Here is a 14,755-nt window from a genome sequence, read left to right on the forward strand (position 1 = left end):
CCGCTCCCTCTCCACAGCGCCCCCTGCTGGTTTGGATCCGCTCTGTGCTTCATGGCGCCCAGAGACGCTGAAGTTTCCACAGCTCGGATTAAACGTTCGCTTCTACAGTCGTGTAGGTACTGAAAATCTGATCGGTGGCTTTAAAATCGGACTTTCTGGGCTTGTTTCGGCTGCACACGGATGTGTTGTGAGTGTACAGCACGAAATGAAATGCTGGAGTAAAAGTGTGAGGCTCTTTAGCTTTACGTCATATGGGAACTGCTTCAGAGATCAGCGCTCTCTCTCTCTCTCTCTCTCTCTCTCTCTCTCTCTCTCTCTCTCTCTCTCTCTCTCTCTCTCTCTCTCTCTCTCTCTCTCTCTCTCTCTCTCTCTCTCTCTCTCTCTCTCTCTCTCTCTCTCTCTCTCACACACACAGTGTTTTCACTGTTTCTTCATGACTGGGAAGCAGGCTGTGAAGGTTGTTTTTACTGGCTGTTACTGTTGGTGTCTATTTTATTCCTTCACCATTGAACCTGAGCCATTCATGTAAGTCATGTGAAATACATTGTCTTGCGAAAGTATTGCCACTGGGATTTTTGCCCATTCCTCAAGACAAATCTGCTCCAGCTCCTTCAAATTAGATGGTTTCCTCTGGTGAACACCAATCTTCAAGTCTGACCACAGATTCTCAGTTGGATTAAGGTGTGGGCTTTGACTGAGCCATTCCAATTTACATGCTTCCCCTTAAACCACTCGAGTGTTGCTTTAGCAGTATGCTTTGGGTCATTGTCCTGTTGGAAGGTAAACCTCCGTCCCAGTCTCAAATCACTGACAGAACGAAACAGGTTTTGTTCAAGAATAACCCTGTATTTAGCACCATCCATCTTCCCTTCGACTCGGACCGGTTTCCCAGTCCCTGCTGCTAAAAAACATCCCCACAGCATGATGCTGCCACCACCGTGTTTCACTGTGGGGGTGGTGTTCTTAGGGGTGATACGTGTTGGTTTTGCACCAGACATAGTGCCTTCCTTGGTGGCCGAGAAGTTCCTGCATACTTTTGCCGAGTCTCCCACATGCCTTTTGGAAAACTCAAAACGAGCCTTCCTATGTTTGTCTGTAAGCCCAGCTCTATGGAGTGTACAGCTTATTGTGGTCGTATGGACAGATACTCCAGTCTCTGCTTGGGAACTCTGCAGCTCCTTCAGGGTTACCTCTCTGATTAATGCCCTCCTTGCCCGGTCTGAGAGTTTTGGTGGGCGGCTCTCTCTTGGCAGATTTGTTGTGGTACCAAGTTTTTGGATTTGATGGTGCTCAGGGGTATCATCAGAGATTTGAAAATTTTTTTATAACCCAACCATGACTTGTACTTCTCAACAAATTTGTCCCTGACTTGTTTGGAGATCTCCTTGGTCTTCATGGTGTTGTTTGGTTAGTGGTGCCTCTTGCTTAATGGTGTTGCAGCCTCTGGGGCCTTTCAGAAAAGGTGTGTATATACTGACAGATCATGTGACACTTAGGTTGCACACAGGTGGACTTCATTTCACTAAGCATTTGATTTCTGAAGGTAATCGGTTGCACCAGAATCTTTTAGGGGCTTCATAGCAAAGGGGGTGAATACATATGCACATGCCAATTTTCAGTTTTTTTATTTTCAAAGATTTATTTTATATCTATTTTTCTCATTTCAATTCACCAACTTAGACTATTTCGTGCAGATGCATCACATACGAATTGTATAAAATAAAATAAAAAATGAATAAAAAAACATTTAAATACAGGTTGCAATGTAACAAAATATGTAAAAAGCCAAGGGCTTTTTGCTGCCATATCCTGGCTACTAATGCTGCCATATCCCATGAAACTGCTTGAGAGAACACTAAAAGTGTATACAAAGACAGATCAAGAGAACAGAGGCTACTTTGGTGAGTCTGAAATAGAGGAAATTTTGATTTGTTGAAGACATTTTGGTCCAAGTTTGATTCCATATGTGTTACTGTATCATGTCTGTTATTCTAAAACATGGAAAATAGTTCAAATAATGAGAACCCTCTTGAGTAGGTGTGTCCTAATGTTTAACTAGTGCTGTACATGGCCAAAGAGATCTGAAATACTGACCAGAGTCTTTCACAGCAGACCAGAATGGTAATTGCTGTGTGTGTGACTGGGTTTATCACAGGTGTGGAATAATATCTGCCCAGAATTTAGACTTTCAGGACTACACCAAGTGTAATTATAAGGCTGTCAAATCATTAAAACAATGACTTGTGATCAAACATTAATTTGTGTGGTTAATCATGATTAATTGCATTTTATTTGCTCAAATCTGACCCTAAAGTACATTTTTTCAACAGTGCATATGGTTACAGATATGTGTGTGGCTTTATCAGAATGCATGTATTATTAAGTAACCCACTACTGTTGAACATGAAAGCCACATGAATGCAGCACTATACTGTGGCCATATATATCCACTCTTTCATAGTGTCTTGTTTTGAGGTGAACTGACTTGTTCATTTTCCCACAGTTCTTCTGCATGCACTTAAGTAAGAAATTGAAAGTCCTGAAAGTAAGTAACCCTCTCGCCAGGGAATGTGTACACAGGCACAGTTGATGGGAAGCTTTGGAGGATCACCAACGATATGCTCACTTTCATCACTCAGATAGGCCAGAATCTTTCAGACTGTGGTGAGAATTGTTGCCAACAAGCAGCACTCGGGTCTTACAAACCCTTTAAACACAAAGCTTACATCTGTTCTTTTTCATGGAGATCTCACACAAAAACAAATGAATCCAGCAGTGGGATTAGCCAGCTTTTTGTGTGCTGCACTCCTCCTTTTGTCATCAGATCATGTATCCAGGATCCTGGATAAAAGTGTATGAGCTGAACGAGTGTCTTAAATCTCAAACAGTCCCTTTGTCTTCCTGCCAGAGTGCATTAGACATGGCCATGTGATTCACAAAGATCCACTTGTTCTGTGAAAGGCTTGGTGGTTCAGAGAAGACTGCAGTGGAGATGTCTTCACTACAGCTGAAAGGAATACTTAAGCATTTTTCAGCCTAATCTCTATCTGGCACATGTGTATTTTATGCGGCATTGCCCTGTACAGAAAACCTACTTACAGTAGACGTCATTGAGTCCTTTAAGCTTCGGTTTGGTCCTCAGCATTTTGACCATTTTGAAAGTGACAAAATTGGTCAGTGAGCTTATAAATAGTTCATGTTGCTCGATTGTACAGCTGGCCTGAATAATTAGACAATTTGAATAATCAGTATTTGTTACGATTATTTATCTGTTTAGTATTCAGAAGCTTTTGAACAAGTGATTTTGAATAAATTTCATAAGCAGAAGCCTTTCGATTAGTCTTTAGTTCCCAAATTCTTTGTCTTGGGGGGCTAAAATACAGCAAAAGTACAATTTTATAATAGAAAATAAGTTGTTGGGTGAGGGTTAGGGTACCACTTTGCTAGGCCAAATCAAATGTCCTCACAGGCATATGTTGGCCAGGCAGGCCACACTTTGGGAAGCCCTGCTTCAGATTGAAAAGTTAATGTTAATATTTGGAAATAATAAAATGTTTAAAAATTCTGCAACCACTGAAACACTCTTTGTTACTATGAAAGCTAATAGAGCTGAGCTGCCTCAGGAATCACACATGGAAGTACTTTAAATTTTTGGACGGTAGGAAGAAAATGCACAACAAGTTTGATGAATCATCTCAAATAGGTAATTATAGTACAATGATCATTATCTGAGCTCTGTCACAAAGCCACTTCCGGTGGAAACATCAGCTCTATTTTCTCCTTTTCTAATTTAAGAGTTTTATGGCAGGTTTAGACAACACAGCACAAACAGCAGATCTGTTTAATAGGACAAAATCACAATCACACATTTTTTACGATTATTGTCATCAGAGAAGAGCAGCCCTCTTGCTGTTAGTACAGCTCAAGAGCTGCAGGGCAACAAGATCACATAATTATTTCTATACAGTTTAGAACGATATAAAATAGACATGTAAAATGCATCAGGATACATGATGCATTGATGCGTCAGATGTAAGACACCACACTTGGTGTGGACTGAAATGTTGATTAAATGGTCTGTTTTGTTGCCACAGAACACCTCTTGGATATATATTTGGTTATTTGTATATATATTTTTTAACTATAGTAATAAACATACTCAAATGGTGGTTAAATATAAAATGTAAATTTTGTTTTTAAGTGCAGCTTAGAGAATGAGCAAGCAGGTACAAGTATACTAAGCCTGTGAAATAATGCTAGAGCCAGCCCTGCTTGATTGATCAGAATGATTATTATATCAGCAACAAAATAATCATTGAAGTCTTTTATTAAATTGGCTTGGAAAAGTCAATTTACTGTTATTTTTAATCTTCTTGTTCTTTTTTAATATTTCTTATTATTAATATCTTACTATTATTCCATGCTGAACATTTTTCATCCTACAGTTGTACACCTAGAGGCACCAAACCTGGCCCAAACATAGAACTTATATCAGAAAAGTTTGCTTGTGCTTTTAGAAGCAATACAATGTATACAATTCTTACAGTATTCTTTCAAACACATTCTTTTTTCCATAGACAAGAGCTCAGGGGACTAAAACGTTTTCACACTATATGTACTGTATGATAATGCTACAAACTTTATTTCACCACAGTCAGTAAACACACAGTAGAAACAGTGTTTTGGACACTGTTCTTACATCAATATCACAAACCAAATGCACACCACACTCACTACACACCACACACCCCCTTATCAATCACCTTGGATACCATAGCAACTGCCTAGCAACACCTTAGTAACCACCCTGGGAAACCATAGTAACTGCCTAGCAACACCTTAGCAACCACTTTGGACACCATAGTCGCCACCTAGCAACATCGTAGCAACCACCTGGGACACCATAGCAACCACTTAGAAACATGTCAGCAACTGACTGCAACACCATAGAAGCTCCCTAACAACTCCTTATCGATCACCTGGGATACCATATCAACACCTAGCAACCACATAGGAACCCATTGCAGCTGCCTAACAACACTTTAGCAGCCACCTTGGACAAACTGCTTAGCAACACCTTAGCTATGACCTGGGAAAAGCTAGTGATTGCCTAGCAACACCTTTGCAACCAACTCAGACACCATAGCAAATGCCTAGAAACACCTCTGCAACCAGCACATCTGGTTATATCTGGTTCAAGATATAATTTCGTCTTCAGTTCATTGAGTGCCTTGTGCTTACTGAGTTCCTCATCTCTGCTTATTTGCATTTCTGACCTCGCAGACACCAGCACAGATTATGAGCCTGTGTGTGGATGCCCACATGGGCTGCGCCTGGACAGCCATGGCCAACTTATAGTGGCCGACTCATACCTCGGCCTGTTTAAGGTGGACCCCTTGGCAGGAGAGAAGACCCTGCTACATTCCAGCAAAAAAGGTGCTTAAGCTTCAAAGGTCTATTGAGTATGAACACATTCACACTGAAGTTAAAAGAGGTTTTTCAGCCCAGATTACTTTTTGAAAGAAGACATATACAGGTCTTAAAGACACAGCAACAAAACCAGTTTAATTCTAAGATTAAACTAGAGATGCTGGGAAATGGCAACATGAATCCTGACTGTTTTAAACACATAAAACCACATGAACATCATAATTTGCCCTCAGGAGAAAAGATTAAAAGAATCCTCCAGTAGTTTTCCACCTATTCTATATCTGCTGCATCTGTAGCATATAGTCATTTAGCACAAGCAATACTTTTGACTTGCTTCATGTTTACTTAGAAAAGAACAGTAAACATACTGACTGAAAACACATTTAAAATAGAAGCCAGTGGGCAGTTGCTGAAGCTACCCATAGGCAAAATATTTCTACTGATTTACCTATGTAAGAACATTTTAAGGGGAATTCCACTGATTTATGGTTCATTAATTGGTTGAGATGTAAACAAAGTTGGTCAGAGTGGTTTAATGTGAAATGCTCCATTTTAGAGAGACTTCCCTGGTCAGAGTTGTTCACAGTGATTGTGATAGGAACCGAACATTTGAAGAGTTTAATGCATCTAAAACACAGAAATGCCTCCCTCACAAAGAGTTATTATATAAAGTCATTATGAATACTCTGCCTAATGCCTGAGACAGTGTTTTTTAACAGTTTTAAGACAAGCTCAAAGTTTTGGTGCAAAGCATATTTTTAAAAAATCCACTCATGGCGGCAAGGTACATGCGGGAGGCAAATAGTCCCCTATAGAACTTTTATGCTATTCGTCGTCATCACCATGATCAGCATTAGATAAAAGATGACACATGTTGGTTCACTGGTGGTTTTGCATAGCAAATATGGCTATTTGCATTGTGGACATCATGACCTGTGGTTCCTACCATCGACACTTTAAAGAAATCAGAGTCAGTAGGCTTCTTGATGATGAACCATTTCACACCAAAGAACTCTAAATAAATATGTTTGAGCTTCATTGATTGAATTATGTACATATTTGTAAAAATACCTGACCCTGATAATAAGTCAGCATGTGTATGTGATGATCAATAGAGTAGCAACGTGACATCATAACATTGATACAGTATCTCACAAAAGTGAGTACACCCCTCACATTTCTGCAAATATTTTATTGTATCTTTTCATGGGACAGTACTACAGAAATGAAACTTGGATATAACTTAAGGCAGTGAGTGTACAGCTTGTATAGTAGTATAGATTTACTGTCCTCTGAAAAAAAACTCAACACACAGCCATTAATGTCTAAATACCTGCCAACACAAGTGAGTACACCTCCCAGTGAACAGGTCCAAATTTGCTCAGTGTCAATATTTTGTGTGACCACCATTATTATCGGTAAGATCCGACCCTTCCCCACCCAAGAGGCCGCCCAGGTGCTAGTGCAGTCTCTTGTCATCTCAAGGCTTGACTATTGCAACTCAGTCTTGGCTGGTCTTCCCATGCAAGCCATCAAGCCTCTGCAACTCATCCAGAATGCAGCAGCACGGCTCCCCAAGTTCAGCCATGTCACCCCACTGCTGTGCTCCCTTCACTGGCTTCCTGTAGCTGCACGCATCAGACCAGCCCCTACCTACTTGATGGCAATGGTGAAATCTTGAACTGTACCACGAGCCCTTTGAGCTTCGAGTACAGCTCGGCTTGACCAGGCATCATTCAAGGTGCGTGGAAGACAAGCATCGAGACTATTCTCTGTACTGGCACCCAAGTGGTGGGATGAACTCCCCCTGGCTGTCCAAACAGCAGAGTCTCTTGCTGTCTTCAAACGCAGACTGAAGACTCATCTCTTTACACAGCACTTAAATGAGCATTGAATTAAGTATTGTTTGCAATATATTGTGCTCCACGTGTACATATTGTATTGCACTGTGTTTTGTAGTTTACTTTATTGTTGAATGCACTGTTTATTGTAGTTTATTGTATTGTATTGCATGGCACTGCATGGAACAGAGTTCTGTGCTCAACTCTGTTCCTTTTTCTCTTGGTGTCTACAGTGACTTTTGTTTCTAGCAGTATCTGAGCTCAGGACTGTCTTTTTCTCTAACCTATTGGTAACTAGCAAAGATAGTTCTTGTAAGTCGCTCTGGATAAGAGCGTCTGCTAAATGCTGTAAATGTAAATGTAAATCTAGCACTGCCTTAACCCTCTTGGGCATGGAATTCACCAGAGCTGCACAGGTTGCTACTGGAATCCTCTTCCAATCCTTCATGATGACATCACAGAGCTGGTGGATGTTAGACACCTTGCACTCCTCCTCCTTCCGCTTGAGGATGCCCCACAGTTTTTGGGGTCGTTATTGTGTTGGAAAACTGCCATGCGGTGCAGTTTCCGAAGGGAGGGGATCATGCTCTGCATCAGAATGTCACAGTACATGGTGGAATTCATGTTTCCCTCAATGAACTGTAGCTCCCCAGTGCTGGCAGCACTTACGCAGCTCCAGACCATAATGCTACCACCACCATGCTTGACTATAGGCAAGAGACAGTTGTCTTGGTGCTCCTCACCAGGGTGCAACCACACATGCTGGACACCATGTGAGCCAAACAAGTTTATCTTGGTCTTGTCAGACCACAGGACACGGTTCCAGTAATCCATGTTCTTGGACTGCTTGTCTTAAGCAAACTGATTAGGGGCTTTTTTGTGCATCAGCTTCAGAAGGGCCTTCCATATGACGCTGAACATGTGGACTCAACTTTGGTCGACCCTGGCGAGGCCTGTTCGGAGTGGAGCCTGTCCTGGAAAACCGCTGTATGACCTTGGCCACCATGCTATAGCACAGTTTCAGGGTGTTGGCAATCTTCTTATAGCCTAGGCCATCTTTGTGGAGCAACAATTCTATTTCTCACATCCTCAGAGAGTTCTTTGCCATGAGGTGCCATGCTGAATATTCAGTGGCCAGTAAGAGCGAATTGTACCCAAAACACCAAATTTAACAGCCCTGCTGCCCATTCACACCTGGAACCTTGTAACTCTAACGAGTCACATGACACCAGGGAGGGACAACGACACAGTTGGGCACAACCTGGACATGTTCATTGTGAGGTGTACTCACATGTGTTGCCAGATATTTAGACATTAATGGCTGTGTTATTTTCAGAGGACAGTAAATCTATATTGCTATACAAGCTGTACATTGTCTACATTACAGTATATCCAAGTTTCATTTCTATAATGTTGTCCCATGAAAAGATGTAATAAAATATTTTCAGAAATGTGAGTGGTGTACTCACTTTTGTGAGATACTGTATATCTCTTTTCCAATGTGTTGATGGGATCCCTTTTGGCTTTCTGAACACGCTGGAGATTTCTAAAATGGAACAGTGTCCTTTACAGACTCCAGTAGCAGATGGCGGAGACGGCAATGTTCATTACGAGGTCAGTGTGGGACACTGAGAGCAAGCCAAGTAATTTTTTTCAAAATTCTGAGGCAAATCAGAGTCAAAGTCTACCTCCAAGGAATTCCTTTGACAGATGTGTCATTGGACTTTATGGATAGAATTGCTTTGTGGTCATTTGTTCTATTTATTGCATAATTTACAAACTGTTACCTGTCTAATACAAATAAGCAGTAATTTATAGTAACTTTATCTCAATTGATATGTCAAATAGATTACTTGTGCTAGTGTGCCACCTTGTGGTTGATAATGGAGCATTACTTAGAATTGTAGATGAAAAGACATTAGTCTAATTCAAAAATAAAGGCTAGCTTCATGCAGCCTGTTTCTGCAATGATTATTGTTCAGAGAATAGTGTTTGATCCATTGTAAGAAAATTTTGTAAGTGATCTCAACTGATAGTGCTGATGTTGTGGTTAAGAAGGAGCCTTACACATACTTGGCTATGAAAAAATACTGGTCCAATATTTTTCTGCAGCTTTATACCATAATCTGATGTTACAGTGATTTTTGGTCTGATGATGTTTCAATTAAAATTTCTCTTAAATTTTCTTTCCGGGTTTAATTGTGTATGTCCCGTCCATTTTCCAAGCTTCTCCGTCAGGGGGGTGCTGGAGCCTATCCCAGCAGCCATCGGGCAGAAGGCAGGACACACCCCAGACAGGTCGCCAGTCCATCGCAGGGCAGACAGACAGACACTCACACCCAGGGGCAATTTAGCATGTCCAATTGGAGAGGAGACGGCCCAGGTGGTTGGTTTCTAGCACCTAAACGCGATACAATAATTTACAAATAATCCATCCATCCATTTTCTAAGCCGCTTCTCCGTCAGGGTCACAGGGGTGTGCTGGAGCCTATCCCAGCAGTCTTCGGGCGGAAGGCAGGATACACCCTGGACAGGTCGCCAGTCCACCGCAGGGCAGACAGACAGACACAGACAGTCACTCACACCCAGGGGCAATTTAGCACGTCCAATTGGCATGACTGCATGTCTTTGGACTGAGGTAGGAAACTGGAGAACCTGGAGGAAACCCAAACATACACGGGGAGAACATGCAAACTCCACACAGAGAGGACCCCGGGCACCGGGCCAGGGAATCGAACACAGGCCCTCCTCACTGTGAGACAACAGCGTTACCCACTGCGCCACCATGCCACCCTAATTGTCTATGTATGTTCATGAAATCTACACCACAGAAATGACCTTCACCTATAGATCATAATCTGTCTTTCTGTACTTTGTTTTTTGAAATGTATTTATTTGTAAATAAGGGGCAGCATGGTGGGTATAATAAAGATGCGACAACCTTGGTAAGATTTACAGTGCCTTGGCTGTATATTAGCATGTAGCTCAGTGGCTAGGCTAGCAGTGGTATTCCCAGTTGTTGTATGACATATTTGCTAAATGCATGCTGGGTGTTGTAGTGAGCGAAAGGTGATGAATGAAAAATGAAGATGATATAAAATTAGAATTTTGTAATGGGGTTGAAGCTGAGGGATATAGTGCTGTGATATAATACTGTAGTAACATGCCAAATAAGGCTAAAATGTCCATTTAACAGTAATGCCTTTTCATCTCTCCTCCTTTTAGGCCGACATTTGTAAATAATTGTTAATCTACCTTGTTTTTCAGATGATCACTGTATTTCAAGATCATGGCTGAAATATCCAGCTGAGAGGGGATGTTTTATTCATCACTGTTTTTAGCAAAGTGAAAGTGTGCTTCCTCTTAAATTGTTAAGTTATACTTGTTAAGATAACTTATTATATTATTGAACACCTTATTGTTTCTAAGACTTCCAGAATCAGCTGTCACTACAGCCGAGTGAAGATGAAAGTACAGCTGGAAAAATCTTACAAACATAAATATCTCAAGAAAGTTCAGTGTTTCAGAAGACAGTGTGGCTTCATAGTGACTCCGTGAGAAAGCCTAGTTGTTATAGTTGAAATCTGTGCTCATTAAATCCAACCAGATGATGAAATGACAGTTGAACTTAACTAGAGCCAACATCAAAGTCCAATACAGTGCCAAGTTAACTCCGCTAGTTTGGGGCTAATATACCATTGTAAGAATACCAGGGTCACTAGCAGAAATGAGCAGTATCACAGCACTTTTTTGTTAAACTTAATACATTTCTACATTAATCAGTGCTATGTAAGGATAGTTTTGACTTAAAAAGTTGAAATTAAATGACTACTAGTGGAAGTAATTGTGGGTTATAAATACAATCATCTAAAGTATTTCTCTCGAGTTCAAGTTTCTGTCGACATTTATATTTATTTTACATGTTTCTATCATGTTAGCATATTATTAGCATTTTACATGTCTGCATGTTGCTGAAAGTCTATAATTAAGTCACTCAGTGCATCATAGGGCACAATAATAAAGTGGATACATATTTTTTCTTACAATATTGCTTGAAGAAAAAGATGGAAGGCATTAACACTCATTGTGAAATGATTAAATAACGTTTCATCTCTATTCTTCTCTCTTAGATTCTGGCTGAAGGGGCCTAAAGCTGGCACAGCACAGACTGCCCTGAGCAACATGATTGGTTATTCAGACAACATCCGGGTCAATGACCGTGGCACTTTCCTGGTGGGTATCAACACTGTCTGCTTCTGTGGCCGACTGTTCCCACCTTTCTTGGACCTGCTTGGACCCTATCCTGCACTCAAGCGCTTTGTGGTCAAGGTCAATAAAGAGAAAAGTTCACTCTTTCAGTTTTGGATAGTGCTGTTATATCATATCTCATTGCCATGTCAGGTTGTTGTGAAAACGAAGATTGTTGTTGATACTCTACAGCTTTATAGCTTTTTATTTTGTGGGAAGCTGTTAAAAAAAAAGTTTAAAGATCTCCAGAATGTTGGGCACAGCAGTAGATGATCCTACAATAATCGAGAAAGTGGTATAACTGTGGGAATAGAGTTATAATAAAATTAACATCCATAATGACTTGTCTTAGAAAAGCAGTGACTGTATCTAAAAGAAGTTAAAGCTGCACTATGAAAGGTTTTTATTTTACAAAAACTGAAAGTAGCATTACTGAATTGTAAAGCAAGCCTTGTAAAACCTTATATAATAATAAAATCAGAGGTGTCGGGTTGGATTTCACAGGAGTTTTATGCACCACATCATACATCTTTATGCATTATCATGTATTATGTATTATTCAGGTCTCAAATGCAAAACCTACATCATGTTGAATCTGATGATGACGATAGTAGATCATTCATTCATATCTTCAGAAGACACGTTCAACAGGTTTTGACTGAGTTCTCTTTGACTGCTTGCAATCATCAGATCCATCCACTTGGGGAAGCGGGTCTAAAGCCTAATCAATGTTCCAAAATGTTCTCATTGCTTGCAATTACTCACCAGAGAGGTCACCAAACATACACAGTGCAGCTTTAACTTGACAAGAATTTGCTATGAATAAATAATTACAGTATATCATCATTTAATTCTTGTTTCCAAACAGCTTTGAATTAAATAACACCTTCTAGTGTCTAGCTTAGTAAAGCCTATTCGAGTGTATTTTATGTAAGTTATTGTTGAACAAAATAACAGCATTTCTGAATATAACAACTGATTCCAAATGTTTTAACAGTCTTATATGTTGAATGTGTTCTGGCTTTTAAAAACAGGTACAGTTAGTGCTGTAGGGGAGTTAAGGAGGGGAGGGATGCGTAAAAATGCAAAGAAAACACAGTGTGGGTGGAGATTTGTTAGGACAAGGAGGAGTGACGCTTCTGCTAAATCTCTCACATCAACAGGACTGCACACCATTCACTACAGCAGTAAACAAAGGAGGCCCGCATTGCTGTTTGCTGACTCAGAACAGAATAAAAAAGTCCTTCAAATAAAAGATCTCTTTATGTTAGCAATATTACTTTAAGTAAGTCTGACTCACAATTTTCTACTTAACCAATTAGGTTAAAATTTGTTAATTTAGTATCTGAAGGCATGGATGAAATGATGTCATTGCCATTCTGCATTCTGTTGTATGTCACAGCCAACAGAGAGGAAAACACTATCTCAGCAGGTGAAAAAAACCCAGGACACATCCTGATCTGAACATTAGCTGTAGAAGCAGAGTACACCGGGATATATTTGTTAACAGCACAAAGCTGCTGACAAAAATATACTACCATTCAAAGTTTTGAATAACCTGTCACATTAGTATAATTTTTGTCATTTTATATACAAGAATTACTTATTGTATCTAAATAAACAGTGTGCTAGACTCTAAAGGGTATTTTTAGATGTTTCCTTCAATATTTTGAGTGTTTAGAGATTAACTAGAGGTTATTAAATAATAAATCAATTACTGGAATTATTCATTTAACTTTTTTTTTTTTACTTTTTGAAATACAAGGGATTTGAAGAAAGAAGAACTTATTCTGGGTGTTAAACAGCTTTTATCAGTCATTATAGAATCTTCTATGACTCCCTTCATCATTCTGGACACACATACAAATTGTCTTATTTTAGTTTTTGCAGCTTCCTCCTAATTATTTGAAAGCTGTGAAGTTGCACAGGACCAGCATATGAGAATTAGTTATGCATTTCTTTTTTTTGTTTGCTTTTTATTATTAAAGATCAGAGGGGAACTCTCAATGATTTCTGTAAAAGAAAAAAAAATGCAACTTTTATTTTTTATTTAATATAATCATCATGCATATTGTTTTTAAACTGCAGGTATTTTAGTAATACTATTATTTCTTTGTTATGTTAAATTCTTGAAACGCCCAACAGTGGTATCTCCCCACCCCAGTGGAATCTAAATAAATACAGACAAGCTAGGTCTTCTATTGGTTAGGTCTTCAGGAGCTGAAATGAAGTCCTGATGTGTCAAATTAACCACTAACATAATGAAGATGAGGCCAAGGATTTAACCAGTCATGTTTGACTGTCAGTGGGTGGGACCGGTTTGTAAGACAACACTAACCATAACCCTAACCTGAATGTGGTCCTGGAGTACCCCCTGTCCTGCATATTGTTTGTGTTGTCCTGCTTTAACATAACTACTTCAGCTCAAGAAGGGCTTGCTGATCAGCTGATTACTTGGATCCAGGACCAGCAGGACAAACGCTAAAATGTGCAGGGCAGGGGGTTGTCCAGGCCCAGGGTTGGGAACCACTGCTCTAGGCCTTTGGGAAGTTCTAGATACATAACAGCCTGTGAGTATGACTGATAGCTTGACCAGTATGTATCAGCCAAGTTTATAGAACTGCAGCAGTAGCAGCTATATGACAAGTTAATGAACAGATACTGAACTGCTGCAAAGTAAGATGTATGTTACTATGTCTGCCTCATAATTCAAATGAAATATGGAATGTTTTACAAACTTCAAATGGCTGTGTTTAATCTGGAACTGCCAAAAAATGTTCATGTGAATCACTATTAACTTAGTGGTAACCTTGCTACTAGAATCCCATAGGAATGCTTGCAGAAATTAGTAAGGGTAAGCTCTAGGATCTGGGGCATAGCAAGATCCAGATACTGCCCAAACATAGAAGAGACCCTGGCCTAGAGACGAGTGCTGGTTGGTATTTTAGCATTGTGCTGCTGCCTTGTGAGAAACTTCAATATTTGCGCCTGTGGTGTTGACTTGGTGTAACTGGTCTACGTTTTATTATGATTCACTGCTCATTTATAGCACTTATTTCTGAATGGAACATATAAGGGAAGGCGTGGCACATAGAAACTTACACTGTGAACATATCTGAGCTGCTAAAAACTCATGAAACATGCTGCTTACTGAAATTTAAATAAACCTAGAAATATTACAGCCCACTCCCTTAAATTCATTACCACTTTACAAAGCTTCTAGGCACAACAGGCCA

At 39.9% G+C, this 14,755-nt stretch overlaps 1 protein-coding gene across 1 annotated transcript; it reads left to right on the forward strand.

The window, feature by feature from the left end:
* Positions 1-51: 51 nt before the first annotated feature.
* Positions 52-12,563, forward strand: zgc:194209 (uncharacterized protein LOC570908 homolog). Its single transcript, XM_037538047.1, is given in 11 exon segments — positions 52-116; positions 458-504; positions 507-525; positions 1,176-1,231; positions 2,098-2,121; positions 2,566-2,664; positions 5,284-5,440; positions 8,777-8,817; positions 8,820-8,868; positions 11,402-11,629; positions 12,554-12,563. Coding segments are annotated over 11 exon segments (795 nt in total).
* The last annotated feature ends 2,192 nt before the right edge of the window (positions 12,564-14,755 follow it).

Source organism: Pygocentrus nattereri, chromosome 1 (genome assembly GCF_015220715.1).
Source record: "Pygocentrus nattereri isolate fPygNat1 chromosome 1, fPygNat1.pri, whole genome shotgun sequence".
In the NCBI taxonomy this organism is placed as follows: Eukaryota; Metazoa; Chordata; class Actinopteri; order Characiformes; family Serrasalmidae; genus Pygocentrus; species Pygocentrus nattereri.